The 17112-nt window shown below is 48.2% G+C and overlaps 1 protein-coding gene across 3 annotated transcripts in view; it reads right to left on the reverse strand.

Moving 5' to 3' along the window:
• Positions 1-487: 487 nt before the first annotated feature.
• The window catches only part of Mgmt (O-6-methylguanine-DNA methyltransferase), a 243948-nt gene continuing 227323 nt past the window's right edge, over positions 488-17112 (reverse strand). For all 3 annotated transcript variants that reach the window (XM_028869097.2, XM_037209596.1, XM_037209593.1), the window contains exons 4-5: positions 7459-7598; positions 488-792 (exon numbers count right to left, since the gene is read on the reverse strand). In XM_028869097.2, the coding sequence (XP_028724930.1) occupies positions 583-792; positions 7459-7598 (350 nt within the window). In that variant the 3' untranslated portion in view covers positions 488-582. The remainder of the gene's footprint in view (positions 793-7458; positions 7599-17112) is intronic.

The raw sequence follows: 17112 nt of genomic DNA on the forward strand, positions 1-17112 counted from the left end.
TTGGAAGATGGCACCCCCCCCCCCCCCCCGGTCTAATCATTGTAGACCACAGTGCCACAGTGGATGCAAGACACTTTTCCTGGCAGGCATAGAAACAACACACACTCTCGACAAGGTATTTACTTCCTAGCCCGTCCCTCCTCCAGCCAATGAGGGTGGAGTGTTAGGAACTGAATGGAGGCTGCCATCTCCACAGGGTAAACGGCTTGAAGGATGACTTGGGGGTCCTGCTAGGGTGGGGTCAGCTGTGCAGTGTGGATAGTCTGGGGCGGCCAGCTGTTGCCTGCAGGTGCCAGCTGCCTCTCCCTTCATGCCAAGGGGCCCTAAGGCTCACAAGGCCTTTCTCACTCTCACCCCCATTTTAATAGGCATTAAAAACAGAACAATAACCATGTCAGAGAAGGGAACCGACGACATACACGAGGGTGGGTCGTCTGAACTCATTCTGCTGTAAAATGCAGAAACAAGAAAGGGCAGCCACACAGAGTCCCCCAGGACACATCGAGCTCTTTTAATATAGTGGTACCGCCACACATCCGCTCCCGACACCGCGTTACATCGGTGTGTCACTCAAACGGTTACTCAATTCCGGCCAGATGGCTTGGAGCTGGTGGAGCCACGGGATGGCTTGAGCCAGGTCTCAGTCAGACCCAAGCCCTTGCAGCCTGGCTGTCGAGTCGGGATGCCCTCATGGGCCAGAAGCCACTCCTTCACGGTCTGCCCTCCTCCAGAGTAATTGCCAATGGTGCCGTCACTGCAAACCACCCTGTGGCAGGGGATGAGGATGGGGACCTGGAAAACAGGAATGTCACCATCAGTCTGGCTCTAGGCTGAGGTTTCTGTGCTACTGACAAAGTCCTGTTGTGACTGTCTGGCACCACCACGTAGATCTCCAGTTAGCAGGCGGCTGGCATGGTGGTCATGCTGGTTTCTTCGGTACCCCTACTTTGCACCCTACAGAGGCCTTGTATCCTTGGGGGGATGGAGGAGGAACACCTGCTCTGAGGTATGTGTGGGATATGGGAGTCTTCATATCAAGGCTTAGGAGGACGACACCGGATTGCATCCGAGGAGTGATTTATCATGCGCACCTCCTCAAGTTAAAACTGCATTTCTGAGTTCTACAAAAGTGGCTCTGCCATCCTCAGGCACCTCTGTCTTCTCCTGGACACACTGCCATTGGCAGCCCATCCAGTGGCAGGTATGATCAGTGGGTCACTGTATCCCAACAAGGCCTGTAGATTAGGAAGTCCTTATCAGGGTTGCTGCGGCCTCCCAACTCAGATGGTCTGAGGTACCCAGGCTGCTCTCCAGTCCTTAACGGTGTGAGTAAAACTAAGCATTGCTGGTCTTCTACACTAAAATGATAGGTTTACTCTAAGGGAGGCCCCTTCTTAGTGGAAACAAGCCTATAAGGAGAAGATGACTGTCGGGGGTGCCGAGGATGATGGTGTCCAGATATGTGTATGCTTTGCTGTGGTGTGTTCTGAGCCATTTGTCCAGTCACCTGCTATTGCAAAATGCCACACCAATCAAAGAATTGGGGAACGCTTCCAGTGAGTTATCAAACATGGGTGTTTCTTCCTATTGACTCTGACAAGCTAAAAAATAGGGGCCTGTAATCTCATGAGCCCACTGCTAATAACTGGCTCATCATTTCCCATGCCCGGCACCATGCAAACCTGTAGACATCTTCACTGGGTTCCAAAACATCTGGATGCCAGAGCCCATGCGGGCTTGGCTCTAGGGAAATGCTAATACCAAAGGGACTCTGATTCTCAACTTGTAACCTCAAGGCTGTGACCTTGCCCAGGCTGCATTCTTCGATCTCCAGTCATTAGGATGAGGGAATGCCTGTCTCTGCAGAGGGAGTATGTTTACTTCAGCAGTGGTCCACAGGGGACTGACAAATGTCTACCTAGGTCACTAAGGAGGTGGCTGGGCTACGTGGATTGAGGCTCCATGGTCTATCATCTGTGCAGGCTGGAGAGCGATTGAGGTTCTTCCTCTGCTTTGTGGATACAGACACTTCTGGCTTCATCTGCCTCTATTTTGTAGGGGAGGAAGGGCTGAGAACAGCCGGCGTGTCTGCAGAGAGGGAAGGCCTGGGAACAGCCAGCGTGTCTGCAGAAGGTTTTTGCCTGTACTCTGGATTCCATCTGAGGTCAATGTGTGGTCAGAGATGGCAGGCCTGGTGATGGGATCAATGCAAAGACATCAAGACTGTGCTATCTCGTCCAATCTTGCTTTCTTTCCAATAAGGAAATATATTGGTGTCCTCATACCTTCATACCTCACTGGTTCAGAGCATGGGTAGAAAAAGATGGACATCACCTGGGAAATGCACAGTGGCTGGAGTCACAAGTGGACCCCCTGCCCCAGCCAACTTCTCTCCCTGGGCAACTGTGTAAACAGTATGACTCCACTCTGCCAAGGATGGCTACACACCTGCCCTATCAAGGCATGCCTTATGTTCCTGCTGCAGAGAATGCTGTGGATTCAATGGCTATTCTAGCATTGGAATCCTAACAAGTAGATCCCAAGAGAGCTTTAACCAGAGGGATAAAGGAGAGTTCACACAGCCACCATGGCTCCAGCAGCCCACAGAGCTTGCCATGACCAGGGCCCAGGGAACACATGTAGTGATACACCTACAGTGGTTGCTGTTGGGAGATGGCCACTGTTACTGAACACAGCCTGAATTCTGGGCATCTGCTTCAGTTAGCTCTGGAGGTTCAGAGCTCATTCTGGAAGGTTCTGAGCTGCCCTGACACAAGAAAATGTACACAGCAGTTGTGCAAGTCTGAGGTTATCTCAGGTACACGCACAGGCTTTGCTCTGGGTGTTCTGCTGTGGTGAGACCCAGCTATTCCTGCAGGGCTCAGTGGGAAGACTACCGACATGCTGCTGGGTACCACCCACATCTCATCCCTCTTCTTCCCTCTTTCCCTGTGGCCTATCAATCTCTATCCCCGACACACCCTTTCCCTTTTTATCTACCATGGTAAGCGAATGGGACACAGTGGCCAGCTTCTGGCCAGCTGACCATCTAGAGGAAGCTGCCTGGAATAGGCATCTGAAATACTGAGCTCTGTATCTCAGAACCTGTGTACTCCAGTGCTGTTTCCTCATTACATAGTGTCACCATATGGAGAGCCCTGTGGTCGCCACCATGCTCTCAGCCACACGGTTCACCTGCAGAGCTGTGTGTGTTCCTTGATGGGGTGTACACACATGATCCAGCAGATGGGGTCATTCTCGCCCTCACCTCTGATATGGTGCGTTTTATGCCTAATGCGAGGTTTCCTTAGGTAGCCCCAGAAACCCTCCAACACCCCAGGTCAAGGGTGCCAGACTCACGTTAAGTGCACCTGGCTAATAAGAGGCAAAGCAGAGGTTCTAGCCAGCAGGAGTCTGGGTCTGCCTGTCGTCCTGATGGCTCTGTGGACACTGCCTTTCTTGAAGAGTGACTGACAGGGCCAGCTGACCATCTGTGGACCTGTGGACCACTGCCGTTTCACAACAAAGCTTAGGAGATGGGGACACACTTTCCAACACCTCACAGACCTTATCCTGCTTTGACTCCCATGGCTACTATGATGACACGTACAGAGGTGGTCTATGAGTAGTTTTAAGGACTACTGGCATGACAATCAGGGAGGAGAGAGCTGACCATGCACACAGGAGCAGCATGGGGTGAGAAGTGGAATTCCAGGTGTATGTGGATGACAGCATCTGACCTTGACCTTGAAAGGAGCCATGGAAGGTGTTGAGAATGGAACATTACTGTGACATATCTATATCTATATCTATCTATCTATCTATCTATCTATCTATCTATCTATCTATCTATCTATCAAATCGAATACAATAGTGACAATCAGAAGACTGTGAGAAGATGCCAAGCCTTAGCTTTGGCTGATGCAGGCATGCTACTCAATCCGGCCTTGCTGACATTTAGATGCATTTTCCACCATTCTACTTGATATCAGATCTGACTTCCCAGCTTCGACTTGTTTCATGTGTCAATGGATTATGGGATCACAAAAGTGAGTGCCATGCACACCTCTCTCTGCTTCTTTCTGTGGATCCACGCAGAGTGGAGGGGCTGCTGGCACAGAGTGCATTGTGGACCGGTGACTTACTCACACAGGTCACCTTTAGAAAAGGACCCTGCTTCATGTCAGGGCAGCAGTAGGTATTTACTGGGGCTCCATGGCCATATCAGAAGGACCCGTATCATGGCTGTCCTCTTCTTGACGGCCCCTGCTGCATGCAATGTGACTGCTATCAATACTCAAAGAGCCCATGGTATTACAGCTTCATTGAAATCTTCATGCTGTGAAATCTAATTTGTCCAATACCCGGATCCATCACTCACGCAAGCCCTTTCTCAACTGCTATAAAACTTCCAAACCCATAGATTTGTCTCCAACAAAAATAACATGAAGGGGGCTTGCAATCGATAATGGAATCCCTCTGATTCTGGAAGTGGCTGAATATTTTTTTTCCAACTTTGCCTTTGTTCTTCTGGGCAGAGGCCACAAGGGAGAAAGCTTGTTTTCACTCGCAGCCTCATCAATACCTAAATCCTGGTGAACAAGTGACACCGAGAAGTTGTAATCAATAGCTCCTGGCGCGTTTTTTTCTTCTGGTCAAATGGTTCAGCTCCACTGACAACCCTGACACTCAGAACATGATGCTAAATCTTTATCAACAGCCATCTGGGTGAATGGCAGAACAGGACTCGGGGGTCATCGGTGCTCATGGCAATCTGCGAATAAACTAACTCCTCAGGAATGTGTTTGTTTAGAAAAAGGTGGGAAACTCCCTGAGCTTGTATTGATCGCCTCTGAACTACATTTAGCAAATTGTGTCTGAGGATGTGGCAGAAGGGGGTTTTGTGTGTGTGTGTGTGTGTGTGTGTGTGTGTGTGTGAAGAGTCTTCAGGGCCGGGCATCTCTTATTCAGGGTAATGTGGCACCTTCCAGAGGCTGCCCTGTTTCCTGGCAGGGCCAGTGAGTCCCACTTGGGGAAATTGGGAGAAGTTGAGTTCCAGGATGCAAAACTCACCTCATATTCTTGAGATGGATTATCCAGCAACGGCCAGTTGTGAGACCAGACGGCATGAGGCCCTGGTTACTGCCAGCCACCAAAGGGATGATACAAGATGAAGTCTCCAGTGGCTGGAGCCTTCTACATCCTTTCTGCTCTTTCTCTCAAATTCACAAATGGCAATGCTTAGCCAAAACATGAGAACTTTGTTCTCCATGAGCTTATTCCAGATTGGCAGCTTTGGGGTAAAGGGAACACACATAGCCGCCCCCATCTTGGGCCCTGTTGTCAGTGGTGCTGAGGACATCTACCAACATGGGCAGCAGGCAGAGCCTATCACTGTCCAGGCCTCTTCTCACTCAAGTCTCAGTATCCCCTCCTCACACCAGTTTCCAGGGGTGCTTGATGGGGATTCATCCAAAAAGTGGGTATGGTATGTTTACCCATGGGCGCACTGGACAGCAGGGCTTGTTCTTAAAGCACAGATGTTAGCTGCACTCGAACAGAAGCTGTGGTGTTGGTGCCCACTGATGAGGCCATCTTCATCTTCGTGTGAGCACACATAGGAAACTTCGCAAAACAAGACAACTTGGTTCCCAACTTGAGTGTAGATAAACACCAAATCATTCATCTTGTTGCAGGAGTCACCTGGGAAATGTCCACGCCCCTTCCTCAGCCTCAGGAGGGGCTCAGATTTGGGGTGAAGGTGATGCAGAGAGACCTACACCCCTGAAGTCCAGGGTGGATGGTGTGTGTTGAAAACAGTAGCTCCAAGGGTGCAGCAGCAGGAGGGTAGAAAGGGTGTTGGCTTCCTCTCTTCTTCTGGGCATTAAATGGAGCCACAGAACAAATGTACTGGAGCTGCCTCTTTGTCTAAAACATAATCTAATACCTCATGGCCAGGCATGTGACAAATGGCTTTAGTCTCAGAACTCAGGAGGCAGAGACAGGTATCTCTATGAGTTCTAACCTGGTCTACAGAGAGAGTTCTAGGACAGCCCCGGGGCCACATAGAGAGACCTGTCTTAAAAAAAGAATGAAAGAAAGAAAGGAAGGAAGGAAGGAAGGAAGGAAGGAAGGAAGGAAGGAAGGAAGGAAGGAAGAAAAGAAAGAAAGGAACAGAGAAAGAAAGAAAGGAAGGAAGAAAAGAAAGAAAGGAACAGAGAAAGAAAGAGAGAAAGAAAGGAAGGAAGGAAGGAAGGAAGGAAGGAAGGAAGGAAAATAAAGAAGGAAAGAAGACTAATGATTTGACTCCAAATCCACTTGTGGCTCAGAAAGCGTGGTCTACCAAAAGGCAGGAGAAAAGTTTTGTTGAGAGACCTCAAAAGCCATATTCAGAGCCAGGCGTGATACACACCCCTTTCATCTTAACACTTGGGAGGCAGAGGCAGGAGGATTTCTCTGAGTTCGAGGACAGCCTGGTTTACATGGTGAGTTCCAGGACTGCCAAGGCTACACAGAGAAACTCCTTTTGAAACAACTACTACCACCCATCAAAGGAGGCTCAGACACTCGGATTCATCAATGTCCCTTCCAGATAGGGTACACTTCTGATCAGGTGGCATTTTTCTGTCATGTTGGAGACCTGCACGCTTTATCAACATGCCAGCACATCTATACTGGCACAGGGGAAGGTGCTCGGGACATTCAGGGAGCCTGGCAGGAGTGTGGGCTTTCCCTGAAGATTGTGTGGGTAGCATGCCTTCTTGCCCACACAAGGCCCATAGGCATGCAGGATGCAGGGCCTTAGTCTGGCCCTTGGCTGTTCTGGGGGAGACAAAACACCTACTGCAATGTGGGACTATGTCTCTAAAAGTATGACCTTCTTGTGGGCTGGGAACCTGGCGCCCAATAAACTCTGACAGATTTGCAGGAAGGACATAAATAAATGTTGATGAGTTCTGGGGGAAGGGCCATTCCCTGGGGAGCTGACACCTAAGGACAGTAGACATCTATGATGCAAAGTGTCACATCTTCTAGGCTCACCGTACCAGGGAGATAGGGTTGTACTACTTCACCAAAACCTCAGGAGGCTGGTGACACATAGGCAGGCCTCTTGTCTTCTGGATGTACAGTTGTTTTTCCAGGGTATGGAAGAATGTTGCTACTCAATGGGCACCCAGGATGGGCAGCATCCAGCGGTGAGTGAATGAATAAACACGCTGCCTTCTTGTCTGCTCATCCCTCTCCAGGTTTCTTCCTCTCCGGTAGGGGCTGCTATGACAAAGGCTCATATGCCTGGGACACAAGGGTCCCTCTCTCAGGAGCTGTCCCCCCCTCCCCCCGAGCCACATAGTTGGCCTCTGAAATACATTTATTCAAACAACGCCTGGCTCCCAAAGTGGTTCGAGGCCCAGCAAGGGTGGGTATCCATCCAGCCTGCTGCCCATCTGCGGTACTTACTGGATTGCTTCTCATCGCTCCTCCTACTGCGCGAGCCGCTTTGGGGTTGCCTGCCAGGGCTGCTAATTGCTGGTAAGAAACCATTTCTCCAAATTTCACAACCTTCAGCAGCTTCCATAGCACCTGTCTGGTGAATGAATCTGAAAGAAAGAAAACAGAATGACGTGATTTGGACAAACGGCTCCGGCAGCTCAGATATAAATAGCCGCCAGTCCTCCAGCAGAAAATGCAATGGCACAAACAGAGGTGTTATACTCAATTAAAACACAGCCTTCCACACAGCACCCTGTCACGGAGGCGCAGGCAAGGAGAACCGAGAGTGAATCAGGCACCAAGCAGGTGGGCCTCGGAAGGCTTCCCACATCTTTAATTTCCGTCCGCCCTCCTCACGTTCCGGGTGGAGCTGTGTGTGTGATGCTCTTTCTGTGAACAGGCAGGCAAGCATTTGCACACAGTTCAATTAGCAAGCGCAGGAGCCCCTGCTGGCCCACCTACGTGGAAGTCCTTTGGACTGCTGGTTCATTGCCAACTTCAGGTGAGATGCAGGAAGAGGACATCTCCAGGGAGGGGAGGGGGCCCTTCTCTAGCTGTCCACACCCAGCAGCCAGCAGGACTAACCCCAGTGCTTTTCTGAATGCCAGATGCCTCCACCAGTATGCCCAGGTTGGGGGGGGGGTGTGACCCTGGCTGCAGGCAGCTGCAGGCATCTTGATTGAACAGTGCTGCGAAAATAAAGCATCTTTCCCCATGTTCTCTGACTAGCCGCATCAAGCAGCATGCACTTTGTGTGCTGCAGCAGAATGACTAGGGAGGGTGAGGCATGGCCATCCTCTCCCTTGATGCCTCTGGGTTTTGGAATCACTCCCTGCAATGGGCCCTGAGTAGGGCAGCTGCCCAGGCACAAGGAGGTGTCTGGTGTGAAGTGATTCCTATTGTCTTTCAGAGGGGACACACGGGCTAGGGAGTGTGGAGGCCAAGCCACATCCTCTGTCTCTGGGGCTCCAACACTTGGGAGCAGGAGTTCCTGAGGGGAACAAGAGAGAGGAGGGCTCCATGGGCAGGGACGACATCAGGGAGTGTGTCCCCCACAGTGCCGGCCACATTTGGTGCCAAGCTGGCAGAGTGTGTTTTGGTCCTTAAAGGAAACACACCCTTACATACACATTAAATAATAAAAATCACTTCTTAACAGAAAGGAATGATAATCACTTCACTGGAGAAAAAAAAAAAACCCTGTTTAGTCTTTATTATAACATTAAGCAAATTAAACATCAGCATAATCCAGGTGATACTAGAAAAGGGTCATCAAAGAAATTAACTTTGTTGTTCATTAATTTACATGGATTAGTAGAGGGCACAGACACAGCAAATGTGCTCTAGTTTTTTTATGATATAATTTCAAACTGTACAGCATTTGTGGCAGGAGGGTGACTTTGGGGTTAATCAGACTGATTTGTCCTTTTAATTGCTTTCTATTCAAAGAAAATTCATTAGATAATGTTCTCTTCAAAATTCATGAATCAATTTAACTGAAGAAACCGCATTAACGGCTCTGGGTTCATTAACACATGCAGTTTGAGTGGCTGGGTGCTGGGAGGGTTTCCTTAGGCAAACAAGCTCTGTTTACCGTCTTGTCCTCTGAAAGGGGCTCGAAATCACCTTGCTAATCATACTTATTGTTACTGTTGTCTGAGAAAAGGAAAGGAAGAAGGCCGAGGAGGAGGAGAAGGCAGGCAGGCCCAGGCCCTCAGAGAATGGCTTCAAGGAGCCGCCCTTGGAGGGAGCAAAGGGAGCACCCCAAGCAGGAGCTGCCCTGCCTTCCTCCGAGGGTGCGGACCCGGTGGGCTGTGCCTGTGCTGTGGCCCAGGGTCAGGATTGTGGCTCATGTTTTCCAGAATAAACCTGCTGGGATTAAACCAAGGGAGAGCGGGACCGGAGCGGGTATGACTGTGACAAACAGTGGCACCTACACAGTGGTAGCTCCCAGCCACCGGGGCTCTGACCAAGGACTGTCAGGTCACCGAGCATCTTTCTCCCTAAGTAGTAAAGTGTCTGGAATGGAAAGTTCATGTGTTTAGATACCAGGATAGTTGGTCAAACATGTTCAGTTTTTTAAATACTTGTTTTTATTTTGTATGTGTATTTACCTGCATGTATGTACATGCACACCACATACGTGGCTGGCACCTATGGAAGCCAGAGAAGGGCACTGGATCCCCTGAAACTGAAGTTGCCAACTGTTGTGAGTGCTGGGAGTTGACCCTGGGTCCCCCTGAAGAGCAGCAAGTGCTCTTAACCACTGAGCCACCTTGATAGCACCAGGGTCAGTTATCAGTTTATCAAAGGAAACTTTGTTTCTATCATCTATCCCAGACTGGCCTTGAACTTGGTATGCAGCCTTGAATTTCCAATCCTTATGTTTCTATCTTCTAAGTACAGAATTACAGGCCTGCCCATCACCATATCCCATTTTACATACTGGGGACTGGACCCAGGGCTTTGTGCATCCTAGCCAGGCATTCTACCAATGCAGCTGCATCCTCAATCCTGGTAACCAGTTCTTAACTAGTCTACAACTCACACAGGGCAACACACAGCCCAGGGGTTCTCAACCTTCCTAGTGCTGCAACCCTTTAATACAGTTCCTTGTGTTGTGGTGACTCCCCAACCACAAAATTATTTTCATTGCTACTTCATAACTGAAATTTTGCTACTGTTATGAATTATGGTGCAAATATCTGATATGCAACCCCTGTGAAAGGGTCATTTGACTCCAAATGGGTCGTGACCCACAGGTTGAGAACCACTACACTAGGCAGCGTGGCTCAAAGAAAGCAGCGTTATATAGTCAAGCACATCATTTTTTAAATGTACCTGAAAACCCTACTTCACTCTGTAAGGAGCAAATGCATTAATTAGTGGAAGGCGCTCTCAGAGACAGGCCTTTAGCCAGACCTGGGCCCACTCAAGATTTGCTCTGCACTTACGCGCAGGGAGGGGGCTGGCGCTTTTGCATTAAGGACCATCTTTCAAATGTAGGAGAATCTGCTCACGTGAGTTCAGTGTAAAAATGGAAACCACAATTCCTGACAGTGGATGAGCCACATAAATCCTGGTGGCTGGCCACGTCATGTCCAGAGGGACTCACTGAAATGCATCCTTCTCCCATGTGGCTCTCCACAGGGAGTAAGCCAGCAACCCCAGTGCTGTGGGGAGTGGGCTCTGCATGCCACAGTGCGGTGTCCTTCAAGCCTGCCCCTCTCTCATGCCTCTTCTGAATGTCTCCTCTCTCCAGCATGCTCCTCTGCCCCAGGACTTTGTCCTGCTGATGCAGCTGGGGTCAAGGCTCTGCCGGAGGCTGCCCTGGATTTCAGATTCCCTCTCTGAAGGACATGGCTCTGGTAGCCTGTCCATACAGTGAAGCCACCTAGGTGAAAAAAATGAGTTATTTATCGAATACCACCCGGACTGGGGATCATCCAAGCGGTGCTGTGCTGTAGACACAAGGAGTTTAGACATATGCTAAGTGAGTGCGAAGCCTGGCCTTAAAAGGAAAGGTCATCTCCTCTCCTGGACTCAGCTGGTGAAGCCCCACTACTTCTGATAAGGGAGACTCCACACTGGGGATGTGGTGGTGGAGGCAGCGGTTTGCCTCTGCCCACCTCACTTCTTGAGCCCCTCCATTCTACCAATCATTGCAGGGGTGGCCTTGACATCCCAGGTCTCTATCATGTGCCACTTGAGTATGGAATGGTCATAGGTCTGGCCTTCAAAATGTGCCCAGACTGTACCCCAAAGCACCTTCCTCTGGAACCTGGCTTATATGTCCAAGGGCATGGTGAGGGGTGTCTTCAACCACACAGCCCTGACTCCCATAGGAGATGCCATCTTTCAGCACTGAGCCTTGAGTTCATCCTGGGCCATGCTATAAGGAAGGCAGAGGCACAGTTACCACAAACAGGGTCCTGCCCAGGGACTGTTCCCTTGGCAGCAACAGGTAGCTGGGTAAGGTCTTTACTGAACTGGCATAGGCCACAGCCATTTGTACTCACAATGGCCAAGCTTCAGAAGCAGCCAGGGTGAGTTTTTGAGGAATGAGGCGTAAATACGGAGACGAAAGGAAGTGAGCTCTGGCTCCAGATCAGATGGTGGTGGCACACTGCACCTGGTCCCTCCTACCAAAAACCTTCTCGGAACCTGGCAGAATGTAGACAGTAGCTTCGCGAGGGCTGTGACGTCATCAGAAGACAGCCGACGGGGGTGGGGTGGGGGTGGGGGTGGGGGAGTGGACGACGACACACCATCAGCAAGATGATGAGCAGTTACAGCTTTTCTTTCATCTCAGGTGAGGCTTGCTATAGTTCCTGCCCTGGGGAGAAAGGAGCCCCTTAACTGCCAGAACAGGAGGGGAATCACCAAGTCCCTGTCCTTCCACTGTCCCCCCCAAATGCTGTACTGGTGCTGGGGTGTGGTGGTCCAAGGAAGCTGTGTCCCTTTCTGGTGGCAACAGGTGCGAGGGTAGGTAAAAGCTCTTGCTTTTTCCTTCCCTTTGTCTTTCTGCTGCTTGGGCTGGATCTGAGCTCAGGCACCAGGAGTCTCCAGCAGAACTTGAACAAAGCCCCAACTCTGTTTCAAGGGCATTGAAAAGGGATCCCTGAGAACTGGAAAGCACCTGTGAGACTGTGGAGGAGAAGTTTTTTTAAAATTCGATTTTATTTACTTATCTGGCATGTGCCATGGCTCTTCATATTCAGGATGATCAGGCTATAATCCAGAGTTACTAAGCTCATGCTGATGCTTAGGGAAAGATAAGCCACATGAGGTTGATGTAGAAGCTGGAGTTACTCGACAAAATCTGAAAGAACGTGTCACAGAGCTGCTGCAGGAAGGGGAAATGCTCTTGAAACAAATGGGAGACACAAGGTCTCAGCAAAGAAACAGAAGCTCACAAGAATGACCAAGAAGAAAGTGTAGCCCGAACAGTCAATAACCTGACTTACAAACTGCTCTTCATGGGACCTGTACGACAGTAGTGTATGTGAGGGAAAGGTCAAGGATCTGCAAACAAGCCAAGAGCATCCCTACCCAAGCTCCGAGAAATTCTACCTGGAGCAAACAAAACTCCCCAAGAAGAACTGTGAGGACTCATGGGACACGGTTAATGATCTAATATTCTTGCTAGATTACCAGTAGCAGTAGAGAAAGTGTGGAATGGAAACAAAATTTAAAGAACAGCTTCCAAGGAGCAGAGTAAACTGTAAACAGGACCTATGCCGGGAAGCTCAGCTCAAGTCTATCCCACCCAGGCTGCTGGATGCTAAAAACAGAGAACCGGAGGAGAAAGCTCATTCTGCAAGGGGCAGCGATTTGAATGGCCATGGGCTTCTAGCAGAGACACTGGGCAGGAGCATCATTTTCAGCACTGCCAACTCAGAATTCTGAGTTTAAAACGTCCCCAGGAATGAAGCTAACACAGGAAGGTTTCAGGTACAAGAGGAGAGCTGAGATAACCCACTGCCAAGAGTCCCCATCTTCAGAGAAAGGAGGAGACACCAGAGGGAACCTGGGGCCATCACAAGGCCAGCAGCATGGCCAGATATGGTGAACAAGCCGGTGATTCCAGCTACTGAGAAGGCTGAAAGACCCTGGGCTATCCAGTAGGATCATGTCTCAGAAAAGTGAGAAAGGGCTGGAGGTGTAGCTCGGATAAAGCACTTTCCTAGCATTCAGGAGAACCAGAGTTCCTTGCCCCACACCATCAATTAATCAGCAATGTGCAGGGTAGGAGAGGTAGGGAGCACAGGGCTAGCCGACTACTGATTCTTAAGGAGGTTTTTGTTTGTTTGTTTTTTGTTGTTTTTTGCAATGCATTTGACAGATGCAAGTACCAATGGTCACAGAGTGAGCTTTCGACATACCCAGGCGTAAGACACAAGACGGATTAGGACACTGGGGGAGAAGGTCCTACACCTGTGGTGAGAGGTGACCAGAGCAGTGTGCTTTGTCCATCTGATCTGGAACCAAACCCTGCTTCTCTTCATTCCTCAGCTATGAGGGTCTCTGTGGGGGAACCTCATGTTTCTACACCCCACTCAAGATGGCCAAAGGTTGATTTTTTTTAAGTTGACTGGAAATCAGTGTTGCAATCTCTGTAGCAGACAGGAGAAACATCTACTAAAAGGAGCAATAGTAAGAAAGCAAACTAACAAAATGGAAACCTTTAGTGTTGATAAAACAGCCCCAGATGAGAGGAGGATAGAAAAGGTACAAAGAAATAGGGAACACATGGACCCGAATCCAAGCCTATCAGTAACTGCATCCAGTAGAAATGATGTAAGCACACCAATAAGAAGGCTGGTACGGCTCGGGAGATAGCTCAGGGATTAAGAACACTTGCTGCCCTTTCAGAGGACTAGAATTTGGTTCCCAGCACCCAGGTCAGATGACTCACAACAATCTGTAACTCTGGCTCCATGGGATATGGACCCTCTTCTGGCCACTGTGGGTAGCTGCACATATGTGCAATAAACATAAATAAAAATAAATCTTAAAGGAATGACAGACACTCTTGGCATGAATAAAAGCAGGAATACCCACTGTCTTAACAGAAACTTACTTCAAACGAGAGCCACAGGAAGGATAAAAGAAAACAAACGGCAGGACAGTTAATATGGAATTAAGAAGCCTTAGAAGCAAAGGATATTTCCAGGGGGAAGTTTAAAAAAGCAATGTCCCCATTCCAAGGGTCTATGAGCCTAATAGTAAAGGTCCAAGATGCATGAACCCCAAACTGGCAAAATTGAGAGGAGAACTAGAGAAACTCATAACTACCTTTGAGTACTCAAACACTCTCTCATAAAGCCGGATGTCAAAAAATCAGTAAGAACAAACATCTCAGAAACAGATCCATAATCTTAGTTACTTGTCTACTGTTTTGATGAAACACCATGAACAAAAGTAACTTGGGGAAGTGGGGGGGTGGGGGGAGTTTATTTGGCTTATACTTCCCTATCACTGTTCATTATTGAAGGAAGTCAGGACAGGAACTCATACAGAGTGGAAGCCTGGAGCAAGGAGCTGATGTAGAGGCCATGGTGGAGTACTGCTTACTGGCTTGCTCAGCCTGCTTTCTTACAGAACCCAGAACCAATAGCCCAGGGGTGGCCTAACCCACACTGGGCTGTGCCCTCCCATAATAATCACTAATTAAGAAAATGCCCTACAGACTTGCCTACAGCCTGATCTTATGGAGGCATTTCCTTAATTGAGGCTCTTATCTCTCCAATGACTCCAGCTTATATGAAGTTAACATAAAACTAGCCAGCATACCGACCAACAGAACAACAGACATTTTTGAGGCTACTGTTGGTAGTACCAGAACACATATCCTTTCCAAATGCCCATGAAATCACTGATCCAGAGAGAGGGTTTGCTATATCCTGCATCATATAACAAGATGTAATACATGTAGAATAAATAAAACCAGACAAATTACCTCTCTGACCATTACACTTTTAGACTAGAAATTGAATCAAAAGGTAGCAGGAAAGTCTCTAAACATCCAGACAGTAAAAAACCTACTTCTACAACAGACAAAAACAGTGAGAAAAATATAAAAATACACTGGATAGGATGAAAATAATATAAAAAAGTGATGTTCATAGGATACAGCTAAAGCAACACCCAGAGGTCAACTCATAGTATTCAACACTTGTGTTAGAAAAGTCACATGTTAACAATTTCAGCCCCTACCTTAAGAGACATGAATGAAAACAACCCAAACAGCCTGAAAGGGAGATAATAAAGGTAGAAGTTGGACTTAATGGAAGTAGAAAAAGGAAGATTGAGAAAAATCCAAGAAAATGGTTGCTTGAAATAATTGATAAAACTGAGAAATGTCTACCAAGGTGGATGGAGGCCAGGGAAAGAACAAGGTAGACCTCAAGGGGTGATAAGGTGGTTCTGGGAATGACTTCAGATAAAGACATTCAGCCTCAGTGAATGGTGACAATTTAGTAAAACCCACAAACTACTGAAGTTTTGTATATGTCATTCTGTCCCATTGTAGGATATTATACATTGTTCATATCACATATAAAAATCAACAATAATCAATCTTCAATCTAGCTTAAATGTGTAGGCTTAGCCTTAAAGATATTATAGTTTCTTTTAAAAAGTCCAAGAGATCGTTGTGTCCCTATTTATACTCTTTGATTAATTGAAATTTATTCCTTTGGAGTTTTCTTACATTATAAGATAAATGTGTTTCAGAATGATTTTTAAAGTTTTTTTTTTAATATTTGAGTCTTTTCCCCTAAATAGAATAAAACAAAATCAGTACCACCATCACCTAACCCCTACTGTGCAGAACACCCACCTCTGTGGTACCCATCTTGCTTTGCCTTGTTGACCATACATATCATGGTCCCATCACAACAGCTACTTTCTAGTTGGTGTTGTATGACACATGACTCCTGAAGTCTACCCTCATTCTAGGTGCTGTGGTCAGAGCTGAGAATACAAAAGCACTTGGGGAAAGTCCTGCTCAGACACATAGCACATGTTAAACAATCACATACATAACCTGAGATGGGTAGACACACAGGACACAGATCCTATGGGAGAAGAATAAACCCCAAGAAGTGTATTCACCCAACTGAAGGCCGTGAGGTACCTCAAAAAGTGATCAACAGATATTAAGACCAAACTGGGCCTGTTGGTCTGTAATCCCAGTGACTCATGAAGGCCAGGGAGGCATGATCCAAAGTTGAAGACCTACCTGAACTACAGAGGGAGTACAGGACCTGCCTGGGCAACCAGGTGAGACCCCATCTTCAAGTCAAAGTGAAAAGAGAGGTGGGTCCTATAGTAGTTGAGTGCTTACTTAACTTAGGTTCAATCCCCAGTACTGGGCTCCCGATGCCCCCCCAAAACAAAACAAAGTGAACACACACACACACCGAAGTGGAACTACAAACCAGAATAACCCTACAATTAAGGAGGTAGTGATTGTAATTTTAAACCTTCTGAAGATGGAATCTGTAGGACCAAACTGAGTCCAATTTGGATTCCTACCTTATGATGAAAGAAGAAACATCAGCACCAGCTCCCCAAGAAAACAGGTATGAAATGAGAGGATCATGACCTCAGGAGCAGAGCCAGAAAAAGACATCAACCAGGAACAGTATCGATCCCTGATTCTTGGAGGTGGTGGGGTTAATACAGATATCTGGTTTAAGACTGAGCACTCAAGGCTCAGGGAGCATCTCAGAAAAGGAGGAAAGGATTTAAGAGCTGGAGGATGGGGGAGAGTGCTGTGGGGTGCTGTTGTGGGGACACACCATGCCACTGTACTCACGAGCTCACAGCAGCCACAGCTGCTCACAGCAGCCCCAGCTACCTGCACATGATCAAATCAGACCAATCTCAGAACAAACGGGGTAGATGAGCTCCAAGCTCCACCCTACCCTGAGGAGCTACTGTTGTCAATGGATAGAGCCTGGAGAGGAGACTCATTCTCTTAAGGATGTGGCCACTGTTAGGATATCCATACTTTGGTGGATGGCCCCACACTCACGCACATATGGGCAACACTAACTGGATTTAGTGGGTCATAAAAAAGAAAGGCATAAAGTTGGAGGGGAGAGTACACCT

The sequence above is a fragment of the Peromyscus leucopus genome, chromosome 1 (assembly GCF_004664715.2).
Source record: "Peromyscus leucopus breed LL Stock chromosome 1, UCI_PerLeu_2.1, whole genome shotgun sequence".
Lineage (NCBI taxonomy): Eukaryota > Metazoa > Chordata > Mammalia > Rodentia > Cricetidae > Peromyscus > Peromyscus leucopus.